The sequence below is a fragment of the Prenolepis imparis genome, unplaced genomic scaffold, assembly GCF_030444845.1.
Source record: "Prenolepis imparis isolate NDT839.2.m4 unplaced genomic scaffold, iyPreImpa1.0 SCAF_6, whole genome shotgun sequence".
NCBI classification, from domain to species: Eukaryota; Metazoa; Arthropoda; class Insecta; order Hymenoptera; family Formicidae; genus Prenolepis; species Prenolepis imparis.
Window position 1 is genome coordinate 11,819,433 of NW_028141164.1, and position 14,973 is coordinate 11,834,405.

General features: G+C 30.1%; 2 protein-coding genes across 3 annotated transcripts; one reads left to right on the forward strand and one right to left on the reverse strand.

Moving 5' to 3' along the window:
* Window positions 1-331: 331 nt before the first annotated feature.
* Window positions 332-4,363, reverse strand: LOC145937464 (uncharacterized). 2 transcript variants are annotated; one of them, XM_083040481.1, is made up of 4 exons: window positions 4,246-4,363; window positions 2,169-2,269; window positions 1,129-1,350; window positions 335-731 (listed from the first exon to the last, which is right to left on the reverse strand). In XM_083040481.1, the coding sequence occupies exons 2-4, from the start codon at window positions 2,264-2,266 to the stop codon at window positions 389-391; spliced, it is 663 nt and encodes a 220-aa protein (XP_082896607.1). In that variant the 5' UTR covers window positions 2,267-2,269; window positions 4,246-4,363; the 3' UTR covers window positions 335-388. The 2 variants fall into 2 exon arrangements, with proteins under 2 accessions (XP_082896608.1, XP_082896607.1); XM_083040482.1 differs by lacking the exons at window positions 2,169-2,269; window positions 4,246-4,363 and adding an exon at window positions 1,554-1,641 and having other exon boundaries at window positions 332-731.
* A 1,061-nt stretch (window positions 4,364-5,424) lies between these two features.
* On the forward strand, window positions 5,425-14,359 carry LOC145937045 (E3 ubiquitin-protein ligase RNF25). The gene is made up of 6 exons (XM_083039826.1): window positions 5,425-5,592; window positions 6,172-6,243; window positions 6,741-6,981; window positions 7,727-7,945; window positions 8,127-8,441; window positions 9,347-14,359. Exons 1-6 carry the CDS (start codon window positions 5,567-5,569, stop codon window positions 9,551-9,553), a joined length of 1,080 nt encoding a protein of 359 aa, XP_082895952.1. The 5' UTR covers window positions 5,425-5,566; the 3' UTR covers window positions 9,554-14,359.
* The last annotated feature ends 614 nt before the right edge of the window (window positions 14,360-14,973 follow it).

The following is a 14,973-nucleotide window of genomic DNA, read 5'->3' on the forward strand; positions in this document are numbered from 1 at the left end:
GATTATTAAAATATTAATTATAAATGATTCGACTCTATCTTCCTTCGTTGCGTTAAAATATTAGAATTAAGATACGATGACGGGTAAAAATAAAAGTCAATTTTTGACTCGCCAAAAAAAATTTGTCAATTCAAATCTTATTTCTGAATAATAAAGAGAAAAATTATCATTTTGTTCATTTGGCACATTATTCAATTGCGTGTTCCCAGAGTTGTCATTCAAAAAATCTAACTTATATCTATATTCAAACCCGTTAGATAATTTTCTTTAACGGATAGTACTTTTTCGTTCAGTTTGAAAATCACTATAATATTGCTTGCAGTATAAATCGATTTGACAAAATGATAAGCAAAAGTCAAATATATATTTACGCAATGTGTTTAATTTATCAGTCGTCAGTGGAATTTTGCTGTCGTTTATCATTTATTCGAATCTCGTACAATTTGCCTCTTCTCATTTTCAACTCTGCTATTCTCTGATGAAGATCCATGTCGTCGTCCAGAAACGTGTGGTATCCGCAACGATTCTCCAGATCTTGAGGACTGTAGCCGATGGTGCGTCGATTTAACAGCCACGGTTCCGGTAGAGGTGGCGATGGTGGTGGTTTCGGTTTCGGAGGATAAGGCGAACGATAATCTCTGCTCGTACTGGTGCGATAATCCATCTGACAAATCGCCATCGGATCCAGCAGAATGTCAGTTAATTTTAATTCCTTTTCCTCGTAATCCTTTCTAGAAAACGTTACATCATCTACCATCGTTTTAATTATTAATAAAAAACTGCAACTTGTGATGTGTGTTTGAGAGAGAAATTTGCGTGAATATATCCTTTTATGAAATTTTTAAGACACACATTAATGTGATGAAATTTTCAGACAAATGTAATACCAATAAAGAAATGAATTTTTACTAAAATATTGAGTTATAGATAATAATATTAAAAGAGAAAGAGCGAGGATAGAACTCTTTATCTTTTTGTTAAAAATATAACAGGAATGGAACACATATATCTCGTACTAATTATTTTCCCTAATTATAATTCTGAAATAATTTATTTTTATAAATTCCGAGAGAAATTTTCTTTTTTAATTCGCTCGATATATTTTTAAAGCAAAAATCGAATACATACTCCGCCGAAGCCAGCGATTGCATGGTGAGTAAACTGCGTCGTGGATAAGTAATCGGTTTGTACTCGTCTTTTATCTCAATTTGCGACAACATGGCGCGTGTCTCCGAAATCCCGATGCCTTCGTCCTCCGGACCGAGTCTTCGATACGAGGATTTGTGTAGGTTTCCCTTCGGTGGAAATATATCCGTATTGTCTCTGGGCTCGGACAAAGTCTTCACCTGCCTATTAATCGATATGATTTATAAGCGAAATAAATTTTACGTTTTGTGTTTTAGTGTCGGCTAAAATTTATATACATGTTATAATAAATTTTTACTTATTAATTATTTTAAAATAAAAAAAATAAGTCAAATAATATACTATGACATGCAATTTAATGCAGCGCTTCATTCCGAATATATTATTAAATTAAATAATAAACTCACTCCTTCATTTCTTTTGATAATAATAAAGATTCATCCTGATGCAGAGTCATTTTTCAGAGAATACTAACTACTATAAGTTGAAATTTTGAATGAATTGCTGGCACTGTGTATCAAATAATGATATGCAATGCAAACGTGGGTGGTTCCTTGTCAGATGCGTGAAATAAAGCGCGTTGCTACGAATAACAATCGCATAGTTTCGTCTGTGTTGTCGTAACTACTCCCCCTCATTTCCATTATTAAAATGCATGTGCGATATGCTTGCGTGTGTATACGATTTTCGTCGTGATTTGTTTATGCAAGCGGCATACGCATCTTTACAAAGTTAATTTACAATAGAAAAGATTCGAATAAAAAAAAGAAACTTATCTATAAAAAATTTGTTCATTTGCAAAAAAATAAGGAGAAAAAGAGAGAGAATGTTAAGAAATATTATAAAAATTTCTACATAACTGTATCTTTAAAATATTTAAAGAAAGAAAAAAGTTTCCTAAAGCAAAATTAAATAATTCTAATAGATGCTCCATTTTCCGTGTTAATTTTTAATTACTGAGCTTTATTTTAATGTAAAAAGTAAATATAGCTTAATAATTAAAAAGATGTTGCAATATTTACCAATCGTGAATCTTGACTTTATCGCTGTACACCGCAGGAACACGAAAAACGATGGGTTCATCGATGGTTTCCTCGTCGTCGACATTGCAAAATGGCATAAACTGCAATTAAAAAATTATTAAAAAATTATTAGTAAAAAACTTTAAAGAAAAGAAACAATGGAATTAGCAAGATTTTCAATAAGACAATGCAATAGTTTATAAATTCGTAATTATGTTTTTCTTTCTCTTGCTTTTGCACATTAAAAATTTTGCAATACTATATAATAATATTATGAATACATAAATATATAAATACATAAATATATAAATATATAAATATATAAATATATTTATTTAAAATATATGTGAAAGAATTATCATAAGATAATTAAATAAAGAGATAACTGATACTTAATGAGTAAAAATAATTAAAATTTTGAAATGTTTTAAAAGATAAAAATAATATTTCGAAAATATCCGTTTGGAAATTGTTAATACAATAATCTTACATTTATCTTCCTTTTCAGCATTTTATATCATATATTTCTATATATATCTTTTTTCGCAAATCAAATGTAAAAAGAGATTATTAAAATTATTAAATAACTTTAAATATCTAAATATTAAATATCTATAAAGGCATAAGAATTAAACAATTAACCTGCTTTCTATTATATCATTTTTCCGACTGTCATGTGAACATAGCGTTATATGTCATTTACAATTTGCACAAATATTTTTCACGTCTTTCTCTTTTAATTTCATAATTTTTCAATGCATAGAGTAATAATAATAAATTCATATTGTTACTGGATAAATAGAAATTATATATATATATATATATATATATATATATATTATACATATAAAATATTAAATATTATTACACATTAATTGAACGATAACATGGAATATAAGATAAAAGAATTGGACATGAAAGCGCTGCGAGAAGAAATTTTACGTAAATGTAGAAAAAAAGCGGAATTTTTAGCTCCTCGTGATGATGAAGCGAAAGATGAAGAACACGAAGCGAAAGATTTACACGAGGAGGAAGATGTACTCTCGATAGAAACTGATAAAATTGCGGAGGAGGATTTACCCTTCGAGGATATATTGGCTGAGAAACGTCGCAAATATACAACTAAAGAAGAATTTATTTATTCAATATACAATGATGTACTTCCGTTTTTCGTTGTTGAGTAATTATCCTCTATCTTGATGCAAAAAATACGAAATTATTATTTTATCATATATTGATTTAATTCGATCGAGATACAACATATACAGATGGGATGGATATTTCTTGCGAAGAAAACCTCTCGCGAAAAAATCGAACAAGGATGATGCTGAAGCTATTGAGGAAAGAATAAAAGAGATAGATGACAAAAGCGATGATTTATTCATTAAGGAAGAAGAGGAAAAAAAAGATAAAATATCCGTTCCGTCCTGGAAACTTTCATTACCGGATGAATTTGCCGAAATAAAATTCTACAACAAAAATTCCTATCACGGTCGCATCAGCAGGAAAATGATGGAGGGCGAAGGAACATATCGATGGAACGATGGTGTCCACTATAAGGTATCGTAACTATGCAGTCAATAAAAAATCACAGTGCGAATACAAAACTTTAAAAATTATATATTATAATTATATGTAATTAATAAATACGAGAATTTAATCTATGAATATTGAACAATATGTTTTAAAATTAAATTGACATTACATATTTTTATATTGAAATATAATAAATTTATTAACGTAAAAAAGAATTAACAGGAATAAATAAGAAAATAAAAAAAAATTAACAAAAATAAATTTCTTAACGTAATAAAAAGAATTAATTTAAGAAATTAATTTAAGAAATAAATGAGAAAAAAAATTATGCAGGGTCAGTTTGAGCGTAATAAGATGCATGGAAGAGGATTTCTGGAATGGAGCAACAATTGTTGGTACGAGGGCGAGTTTGTGGACGGCCTTCGACATGGTAAAGGTCTCATGGTGGACAGAGAAAAAAAGCGTATGTGCATCGGCCAATGGAACATGGGCCACAGACAGAAAATAAAAAATAATATACAAATAATTAAATGATAAATACCTAAATATATGCATCAGAAGTTCTCTCTCTCTCTCTCTCTCATCCTATAATAATATTTATAATATATTATTTGTTTGTCGTTGAAATAACTGCTGCACAGTCGTTGCATTAATGTCCGGAATTGGCACTTCCGGGTCTGACACATCGCATCTGGATATAATAAAAATAATTTAATTATTATAATTATTATTATAATATTATTATATTATATCTCTTTATTGTCGCCCCAGATTATTATATTATATATTATTATATAATTTATATAAATATTATTATTGTTATAATAATAATAACTATTATTATAATTATATTATTATTAATTATTATATAATTAATTAATTATTAATAATTTTTCTATTCTTTATTCTATTTTTATAGGTTAACTTTTCGTGAAAAAATTGACGATTTGTAAACTCAATTAGATACGATCTAAATATATGGATTCTTTCTGAAAATATTTCCAGAAATAATCTCCGGAAGTCTAAACATAATAATATTTATTTATTATTGACACTATTATATAAAATAAATATAGCGATCGATACACTTAAATTACGTATAAAGACGATTAATGCATCGTGTCTTACATATATATATAAAGTATACAAAGCAGATTATTATGAACTATCATCGCTTCTCAAGTAACGAACTTTAAATTTAAAATGGATGAGTCTTGTATATATGTGTCGTCTCACACGAAGTGATAGAAACTTTTCAGGAACTATATCTCGATCATTGTCAGTACATATACATTTAAAAAGATTTTATCAAAGTCCTTATATTTAATACATTATTATATATATTCTTAAAATGATCTCTTATTACATATATTCTTAAAATTACCTTCTAATATCTGGAGCAGATTTACACCACCGTAAACCGTCGAATTCTCCTTTTGCGCTGCTCCCCTTCTTCGCGATCACGTGATCTGACGTAGCCTTAAGGCCGTATCACACTTGCCGTATCGGGAAGCTCGTCGAACGCGCCGATTGGCTGCCGCGGCGGGGCCCTAGAAATTCCCCATCCGTCAGCCAATCGGCGCGCTCGACAGACGTCATCACGTGACAGCTGGCGCAAGAGCGGCGTCCAACGGCGCCCCCTGATTGGTCCGTTGCTCGTGGCCGATTGGCGCCTCCGCCAATCGAATCCCGCTCGCGGTCGGCTGCCCTAGCAGAAGGATTTCAATATTGACGTGCATTTATTTGACGCTCTCTCTCTCGCGAGGAGGCGAGTGACGTTTATACTTTATTCGGCGAGACGGAGAATCGCTCTTCTTCGCGAGAGACGCGGCTTATTCGGCGATATCCCATCCGAGGAGACGATGTCGGACGCGACGGTGGACGAACGGTAATTATATCGTCGCAGGCGGCCGCCGATCGTCGACGTAAAAGGATCCCCCGGTTGCGTCGCGGACGACTCCGCAACTCGCGACGCTGCTCCGCGAGTTCCGCAGCTCTCTCCTTCTCTCTGTCTTTCTCAGCTCGCTTTTCTAGCCGAGAAATATTTTCTCGAGATCGCCTCTTTTTTTTTGTAATCTCTTCCTAGGTCCACGTCTGAAACATATGTTTGTTGCGAATTCGTTGTTAGTACATAATTATTCTGTTGCCATCTTTTCTTATTTATTTTTTTTTTTTTTTGCTTAATATATATGTTTAAATAATATTGCTTATAACGCAAATATTTTAGTGTTGCATATACTGAAAAGTAGGAAACAAATAATGGACATCTGTGTCAGACTTTTTTTTTATTCCGTTAATGTAAATAATAGTGTACATAAATATGTATATACTTTTATAAATCTATAAAGTTGTATGATGCTCTAATTCCTGTATAATTTTCTCTGACAGATTCTGATCAGCTGATTTGATCAGTCTTAATTAAGACTATATTTAAGTATAATTATTTAATTGTTTATGATTTTTACAGAGTTACTGATGAGATTGAGGCATTGAAAGCAATTCTTCTGGACAATGAGCTCAACATTAAGGAAAATGATAGGTATATATGTTGAATATTTTTACATTTTTGCATTTTTTGCATTTTTGATAATTTTGTGTTAAATAAAATATATTAATATGAATATTAAAATAAATTTTAATGATTATTGCACATATTAGGCTTTTTATAACATCACATTTGGACAAATTTCCATCAATGAATAACTATAACTTTGAATTGTCCTGTTTTTCAAAAACAACAGTTATTTTAGACAGATTTTTTTATTTTGATATATTATATTACATTAATTTTTCTTAAAAATATTATATATTATTTATTACTCTATAGTATTCTTATAGATTTTTATGTATATATAGATTCCAATACAAACACATTCATGTGTATATAAAACTTTAACTCTTCTATTATTTTTAACATTTAATTGCTTGCCATATATTATCCAGACTTTTTAAAATTACATAATGTCCCTAGTTAAATAATTTACAATATTAATTAACTTCTCTCACTGTTTTTAACAGTAATTTATGTCTTTGCAGAGGAGAGCCAGAGTGTATCGAGACGATATTGTTCCCGTCAACCGGTGAGGATTCGCAATCGCAATACGTTTGCGTCACCTTGATCGTACGATTACTTTCGGGCTATCCGGATGTCTCGCCGGCTATCAATCTGAGAAATCCAAGAGGATTGGATGAGGACACGGTGAAGCTGATGCAATCTGACGCGGAGGCGAAGTGCAAAGACTTCATAGGTCAGCCAGTCATGTTCGAGTTGATTGAGGTAAGGAATTATCGGGAACTATCAGTTTTTTCTTTTTCTTTTTAGTCATTTATCTTTCATCGCGACTTTGCTTTGCAAAAAATAATGATACCATGCCTATCCACTCCAAGTATCTGGATGTTTTCAAATTGTTTGTAAACTCGGATTTTGAGATAATTTGTGTACATGAGCAATAAAATTTGTTGGAAATTCTTTTCTTTTTCGTTTTTAGTTGTTTCATTAAGCACTTATAGACTGTAACATCTTCAGAAAAGTAAAAACAGAAATATAATTCTATTTTATATGGTTAGCTTTAAAAAAAAGAAGAGAAAATTTATGTATATAAATTCCTATAAAATTTTTCTTCTTTTAGAAGAAATTTGTATTTTTAAAAAAATAATTAGTTATTTTATGTTCTCATAATTTGAGTATATTGAAATATTAATAATTACTCTTTTTCACATACATATTTAAACATTATTATATGGACTAAAATTACTGTTTAAAAAAATGTAGAAAAATCATTAATTTCTTTAGATTTTCATAATTCTTCAATTATATAAAAGATTATACGAAATTATATTCTTATGTATTCTAAAGACACACACAATAATTAATTATAAATAAGTTATTAGTACTAAATCAATAATAAGTAATAAATAAATAAAAGGAAAAAGAGAGAATAATAAATAAATTAATTATTAATTATTAATTAGAAATAATGAATTATTATATAATATTAATACATGTAATGATAATAATTCAGTTAATACGAGAACACTTGACAAGGAGCAATCTTCCCACCGATCAGTGCGCCGTCTGCTTGTACGGCTTCCGGGAAGGGGATGAATTTACGAAAACGGAATGCTATCATTACTTTCATTCGCACTGTCTGGCTGCGCACGTCGCCGCCGCCGAGAGATATTACAGGGAGGAGCAGGAGAAGTTACCACAGTGGCAGCAGGATACCACGAACCAGTTTCAAGTACGTTTACGTTATGCAAATGAAATCTGTTGCCAAGAAATCATTTCATTTCATCCGTCAATCTCATGATGTTTGCAAAATAGTTCTCTCTCTCTCTCTCTCTCTCTCTCTCTCTCTCTCTCTCTTTTGCATTTTATGTCTATATTAATATTTATTCATTTACACCTGGTTTATTCTTCAGGCTCTATGTCCAGTTTGCCGGGAATCGATCAACTGCGACGTCGAGAGTTTATGGTCAGCTCCGCCGCCGATCGACGTCGAAGCCGCCACCGATTTCTCTGTCACCGCCGAACTGAGGGAACTCCAGAAACAGATGGCCGCTCTGTATCTGCGGCAGCAGCAACGGGGTGGTATAATCGATCTGGAGGCCGAAGGCGTCAAGATGTTGGTAAGGACGGAGGACGATCCAGCCGCCACCACGGAAGAAGTCAGCCCGCCTGGCACGAGCTTGAATGCGTATTCGAATACCAATACTGTGCAATCGGTTACTCAGGTGGTGAGTAGTCAATCATGCTTCGACGATCGAGACAATTGAATAAATAAAAAATTAAACACTGGACATATTAATCCACTATCGAGGAAAAGGAACGTAAAAATAGACAGTTTTGTATAATTTTTGCACACGCAATTATCCTCTTAATTTTGAACACAACATAATGAAGTTCTCGAGAACCTGTTGATGAAAAAATTATTGTTAAAAAAAAGTAGAAAAGTCATTAATTTCTTTAATTTGTTAGATTTTTTATAATTCTTCCATTATATAAAAGATGTACGAAATTATAGTCTTGTGTATTATGAAGATACAATAATTAATTATAAATAAATTAACATTACTATTATTATTTAAAAAAATGTAGGAAAATCATTAATTTTTTTAGATTTTCATAATTCTTCAATTATATAAAAGATATACGAAATTATATTCTTATGTATATTCTAAAAATACACACAATAATTAATTATAAATAAATTATTAAAACTAAATTAATAATAAGTAATAATAAATAAAATAAAAAAGAGAATAATAAATAAATAAATTATTAATTAGAAATAATGAATTTATTATATCTTGTGTATTATAAAGATACAATAATTAATTACAAATAAATTAATAAATAATAAGTAATGATAAATAAAACCAAATAAATCTATATATTAGTTTTGTTTAAAACTATATAAATTTGGAAACGTAGTAGTGTTATTTTCTAAAGCAACTGAAATAGAGGAAACAGTAAGTATAAACTTCGCCAATTTGAGGCAGAGAATTAAAAATTATCAATAGATCACCTTTTTGATCTAATAATGCATTTTTCGTTCTTTCTTTTTTCATTACTCTAGTTTTGTCACCTTTTGACGTTTCATTTTTCGACTTGCATCAAACGAGCTATTCTATCTTCGCAGCACTCGAAGCAGTCGACGCACCAGCAGGCCCAGAATCACCACAACTCGCAGTACCAGCCGCGCCAGATGCAGCACAATCACGGCCACAACAATCACAATAACGGCCACAACAATCACAATCACGGTCACCGGCACCGGGGTCGCGGTCGGGCCCATTATCGGCGCCACTTTGACAGAGTTAGACAGGCGGAATCTACTCCCAGATGACAATGGGCTCGTGACAAGGTCGCCGCTCGAGTCTGGTCTGATCCCCTCTTCGTTCTTTCGCTAAGTCTATACAATATTCTGATTAGCATTAGTAGCATAATAATACGCGTCAGTGTAATATATTGCGGCGGTTGTCTATCCTCGAGTAGTCACACCGCGATGATAAACTTATAGGTGTTGTTGTTCGACGACAGCATCCTCGTCGTTGAGGGATGCGTCGCGACTCATCTCCGTCTGGACTGTCTACGTAGATCGAAGCCGTGGTGCTCTTTCTCCCGCGAACGATCCGCGATCGTACAAAGTAGTTGATATCGTTTCGCCTTAGTTCCTCTTACTTCTCTTTCTTTATTCTTTGGTTCGCGCGGGATCTCGTGACATTCGAGAGTCCATCGGCCTTCTCTTCTCAAAACGATGTTAAGGATGTTTGGAATATTAAACAGAATCGCTACAGGATGTTTGTTACATTTTATTTATACTGTGTCTCAATATTATGTGTTCAAATATCTCCTGATATAAAGAAATATTTTTTTTATATAGTTTTACTAAGATCTTTCTGTTTATTCTGATTAATACTACACAAAGTTTGTATCACGAATTTTTAGACACTCTATATATATGAGAAGGAACTTTCATATATACCTTGATGAGTAAAACTATTGTTTTCCACTATAATTGTATTGGATCATGAATTTCTAAAAAAATAGAGGCCAGATTCTTGATGTAATTTAACTTGTCAGCGAATGTCAGGAGAATAGAAATGGAAATGGATGTTAAAGCGACATACCTTTGCAAGACGAGAAGAACTGATGGCTCAAATGTCACACGCTAACTTTATATTCACTGCCGCGAGTACGAGAAGATTGACTCAATTCAATTTCATTCGCGATGATTATCTTTTTTTGATTTTGTCGTCTTTCCGATTACATCTGCAAACGAACATTCGATATTTAGCGTTACATATGATTATCTCAGTCTTTTGTCTTGATGGAAAACGCATTCTTCGTATTAAAGAAGCGAAGTTCAAAGCCAGATATAATCACAGTAGCGTTAAATTTACTAAAAGAATACATTTAGAGAGGTGATTACTTTTATACAGGGCATTCGAGATTTAACACGAAATATTTTAAGTATGGGTTCTCTTTTTAAGGCCTTAATGATTTTTTCTTGATAAAACTTTAAAGAAAAATGATTAATTTATATTTCGAAGCGAAGAGAGAAACTCGAGGTAATAATTATCGAAATATTGATGAGAAGATAAAAAAGTGTGTTTCTGCAAATGAACTTTCAGAAACTTACAACAAAATTTTATTTTCTTATGCCCTCTTTTTAATATTAAAGCATTTAAATCAATTCAGTATTAAAACATTTAATTAATTAAACATCAATTAAATGTTTTAATATTGAAATGTTTATATTGTATGTTATATTGTACTTATAATTTAATTAAAATATCTTCAAATTTGTCAAACAATCTGCACGTAAAATATTTATTGTTTAATCTAAGACGATCTCTGTATAAATGTCATTTACATCTAATTTCTCTCCATTTCTTAAATGAATCCAGTCAGACGACAATATTAAAAAAACATAATAATGCGAGAAATATATTTCGCGCGACAGTGTGTTTACGAGAAAAATTAAGCAATCAAAAAATTGCACGGAAACAAAGATATTTTATACATTAGTATGAATCTAACATAATCAAAATTAACGGATACTATTTATTACGCTTAATGTATGATATATTGTAAATTGTAAATTGATATAACTTTGGTGAGTCTGCACTTAAAATGTAGAACTCGGCGAAATCGTATCAATTTCAATTCCTGTTTGACATATACAATTCCAATTGTCGAAAGTGTATATAGAGTGTTCTAAAAGTCGCATTATTAGCAGTGTTTGTCTTTTATAAATCTAGAAAGATTACTTTTTCTTTCCAAAGTTGTGTAACTGAGGTCTCTTATCGAAATGATTTAAGTTCGAATATTTTTTCCTTGTTTAATCGGGTATATTTAAAATGTATCAAACCTACAATTGATATACCTGTTAACGCCAATTGATGTTTTTCCAATGTTTTTATTAATTATGTTTAACGCGATAACAATAATTATAATTTCTTTGATTTATCTATCTCATACTCTCGTTCTTCTTATTGAGGAGATCATGTTGTTTTTGTTATACAATTATATTGTCATATACAGGTGAATATTGATTTTTATACAGAGTCACAATCAATCAATTAGATGCAGCAATTTATATGCGAAAATTTTTAGAAAAAAGTAGCATCTCGAAAAACAACTTCGAGCGACACTTGCGATTTTTAGAACACATTATATACACGAATTGTGCCATTTAATGCTCACGTTCCGCTCACGAAGAAAGTATATGGCATATCTGAAAATCTCGTCGGATTACACATTTTGCAAATTGAGATATGCTTTTAAAGTAAAACTTTTTTAGAAAAGATCCCCTTTTTCACCCCGACGCTCGCACTTTGAATTTACGATCAAAGTGTCTGTGCGATCGACAAGCGTAAACAATTGTAATAAAAAAAAAGAAAAAAAAGAATGAAGCGTACTCATGCCGGATTCGAACAAAATAGAACAAGCATTATCTCGTATTATTATATACATAGATAAGAACTAATTCTGTTTTACTTTAAGTTATATTCCTCTTTCGTAAAGTTCCTCTTTCCGTAAAGTGCATTCGCACCTCGTATCACGTAGTACGATTTACATATTTTCGCGTAAACACGATTATAATTTTAAGGAGACGTAGGCATCGTCTATTGTAGATACTTCCCACATATATATGCATATACATACATCCATACATATATAAAAAAATATATATATTATATATAAGTATATATATAATATATAATATATTATATATAAGTATATATAATATATATATAATATTGGGAAAAAATTGTTAGCAACCTCTCGTGTATAAAATTTTCCACATGAATGTGATACTTACAAAAGGGTAATAGGCTAAATGTAGGGAAAATTTAGACGCATGAGAATTCGAATAATTTCGCTTTTGGATTGCAACGTAAAAATTTTCCCACTCAAAATAATTACTCGATTCGCTTAATTAATATGATTTAATCCAGCTACTCCGCGCACCAGTTTTATTCTTTACAATTAAATTTTTCATCGAATTTTTGCTAAAGAAAAAAAAATCAATGTGAAATATGCAAGAAAATCTATAGCTGAATCTAGCACACATTCTGAAATACACACAGACGATGTTTACAGGGATAAGTTATCAAATTTTAGGAGTGTATTCTACTTATTTAAGAATGAAAAAGAGAATGGCAAACACAAAATTCCGGAAAAACAGTATCTTTACGAGTTGTAATTACTTTTTGTTTATGACAGAATTTTTTAATAATAATTACATGTCCGAAATGTTTATAAGATTTTTCATCTATACTGACAATAAGTAGAACACGCTCTTAAAGTTTAATCATCTATCTCTGCAAGGAACATCCTGTATAAAAAATATGAGACATGCTTGAATTAAATATTACGCAATATTTGCATACATAATTAGTAAAGTGTATAATTTATGAGGCGCTTTTGCAACGATTAAAATTAAAAAAAATAAAAAATTAAAGTGTAAGCGTTGCTTTAAAAAAAAATTTCATAATATACATACGAATTGCTTTAAAAACATTTTTTAGAAATGTTATTATTACATTATATAAAAAAATAATAAATTATAGCATCTCTTTTATTCTGTAAATAAGAAAGGGAAAGAGAAAGAGAGAGAAAGAGAATTATAATTATATAGACAAATGATTGGCTATAAACTCAAATCATATTTTAATAATAACTATTATTATAAAGATACTCGGAAATGAAAGATTGTATTATTTCAGGAATTATGTTAATATTTTTCTATTGATTGTTTTACATATTGATATAGCACATAATTAATCAGGATAAATGATATTTTTTTCTTAAATCGTTTTTAAAAGTTTTCATATTGTATCTTTTAAAATACCTTTATTCGAGATGTATCTTATAAATTAATACCGCTATATAAAAATCATAAGAGTGAAACATGTAACAAATAATTAATGATTTACTTTTAAAGTCTATTATATTATAAATGTATAATGTACCTGTATAATTTTGTTAATATTTCTTTCCAAAAATTTACGCGCGCGCGATTCTTATCGTTTAAGGTTTAAGTATCTCAATATTTTAGTAATTTATTTGAACACGCGATATGCTTTATTTTAAAATTGATTGATATCCTTGCGGAAATATAATAAGTATAAATAAAAATCGATTTTACCCAATTTAGAGTTTAAAAAATTTTTATAATACACTATAACTATATATATTGTGGAAAGGCCGCACTGTCTCTCTAGATGCCAGATAATTAAGTTACTCCTGCGATCGACTATATCTCTATTTGTAAGTACCAAAGAATGTTGGACTATTAAAAGGAAAAAAAAAAGAAAAAAATAGATAAAAGAAAGAAAAAAAAATACATAGAACACAGGGATTGACTTTATATATAGGGAGTACCTATTTACTCCTCTCTTTTACGTTTTTATGCATATCTGTGATATTTTAAGAGAGCGATGATTTTTATTTAGTTTTTTATTATGTCAATTTTTTATGTGTATATATATATATATATATATCACCTCTGCGTGCAAGAGCAAAAACATTCGAAAGCTTCTGTACAATACGATGCGTTTATATTGCATAATTTCTTTGATTAAAGAAAAAGAAAAGAAAAAGATGTATAACACACATGCAATTAAATTCTCATTTAAAAATCTTTTGTTTATTTTTATCATACATCTACCATCATCCGGAGAATTTAATATAAGAGGCTAAAAACTGCTTTCTATTATAGACTCTCTCCTGTATTTATTATCGCGTCAATGCTTTTATAAACTTTAGCTTGATATTTCTAGACATGTTTAGCGTGAAATATCTTATCCTGATCATCTTATGAATATAATATAGCTGTTCATATAACTTATTTGGATCTTTTCACTTGTATTTTAATGTTTTCTATCAAGATTTTGTATCTCGAATTCGTAGTTTTTCACAGCTTTGTCGATAGATGTGCATTTTCTTATGTGGCTTAGCATTATAAAAGGAACAAAAATTAGGAAGAATATTAAATATTCGAATTACGAGGCGAGATTATTGAAGAGTAAAAATTATATATTATTCTTAATTTTTTTTTTATTTTAGGGAAGCCCATTCTAGAAAATTCTTAATTGATAAATTCATTTATTGATAATATCACTTAATTGTGATATTATTATAATATGTAAGATTCACATTAGTGTTTACATGTTAATTAATATTGAATTGTGAATCTCCCTTCTTATATGGCTTAACGCTATAAGAAAAACAAGAGTAGAGAGATAATTAAATGTT

What these genes read in the sequence shown, in the direction of transcription:
- LOC145937464 (XM_083040481.1), bottom strand. Translation starts at nt 2,266, where the DNA reads ATGCCATTTTGCAATGTCGACGACGAGGAAACCATCGATGAACCCATC. An exon ending in AAAGTCAAGATTCACGATTG is followed by an intron (nt 1,351 to 2,168) that starts GTAAATATTGCA and finishes ATCGATTAATAG; the next exon opens with GCAGGTGAAGACTTTGTCCG. An exon ending in CAATCGCTGGCTTCGGCGGA is followed by an intron (nt 732 to 1,128) that starts GTATGTATTCGA and finishes AACGTTTTCTAG; the next exon opens with AAAGGATTACGAGGAAAAGG.
- LOC145937045 (XM_083039826.1), top strand. Translation starts at nt 5,567, where the DNA reads ATGTCGGACGCGACGGTGGACGAACG. An exon ending in GACGCGACGGTGGACGAACG is followed by an intron (nt 5,593 to 6,171) that starts GTAATTATATCG and finishes TGATTTTTACAG; the next exon opens with AGTTACTGATGAGATTGAGG. An exon ending in AACATTAAGGAAAATGATAG is followed by an intron (nt 6,244 to 6,740) that starts GTATATATGTTG and finishes ATGTCTTTGCAG; the next exon opens with AGGAGAGCCAGAGTGTATCG.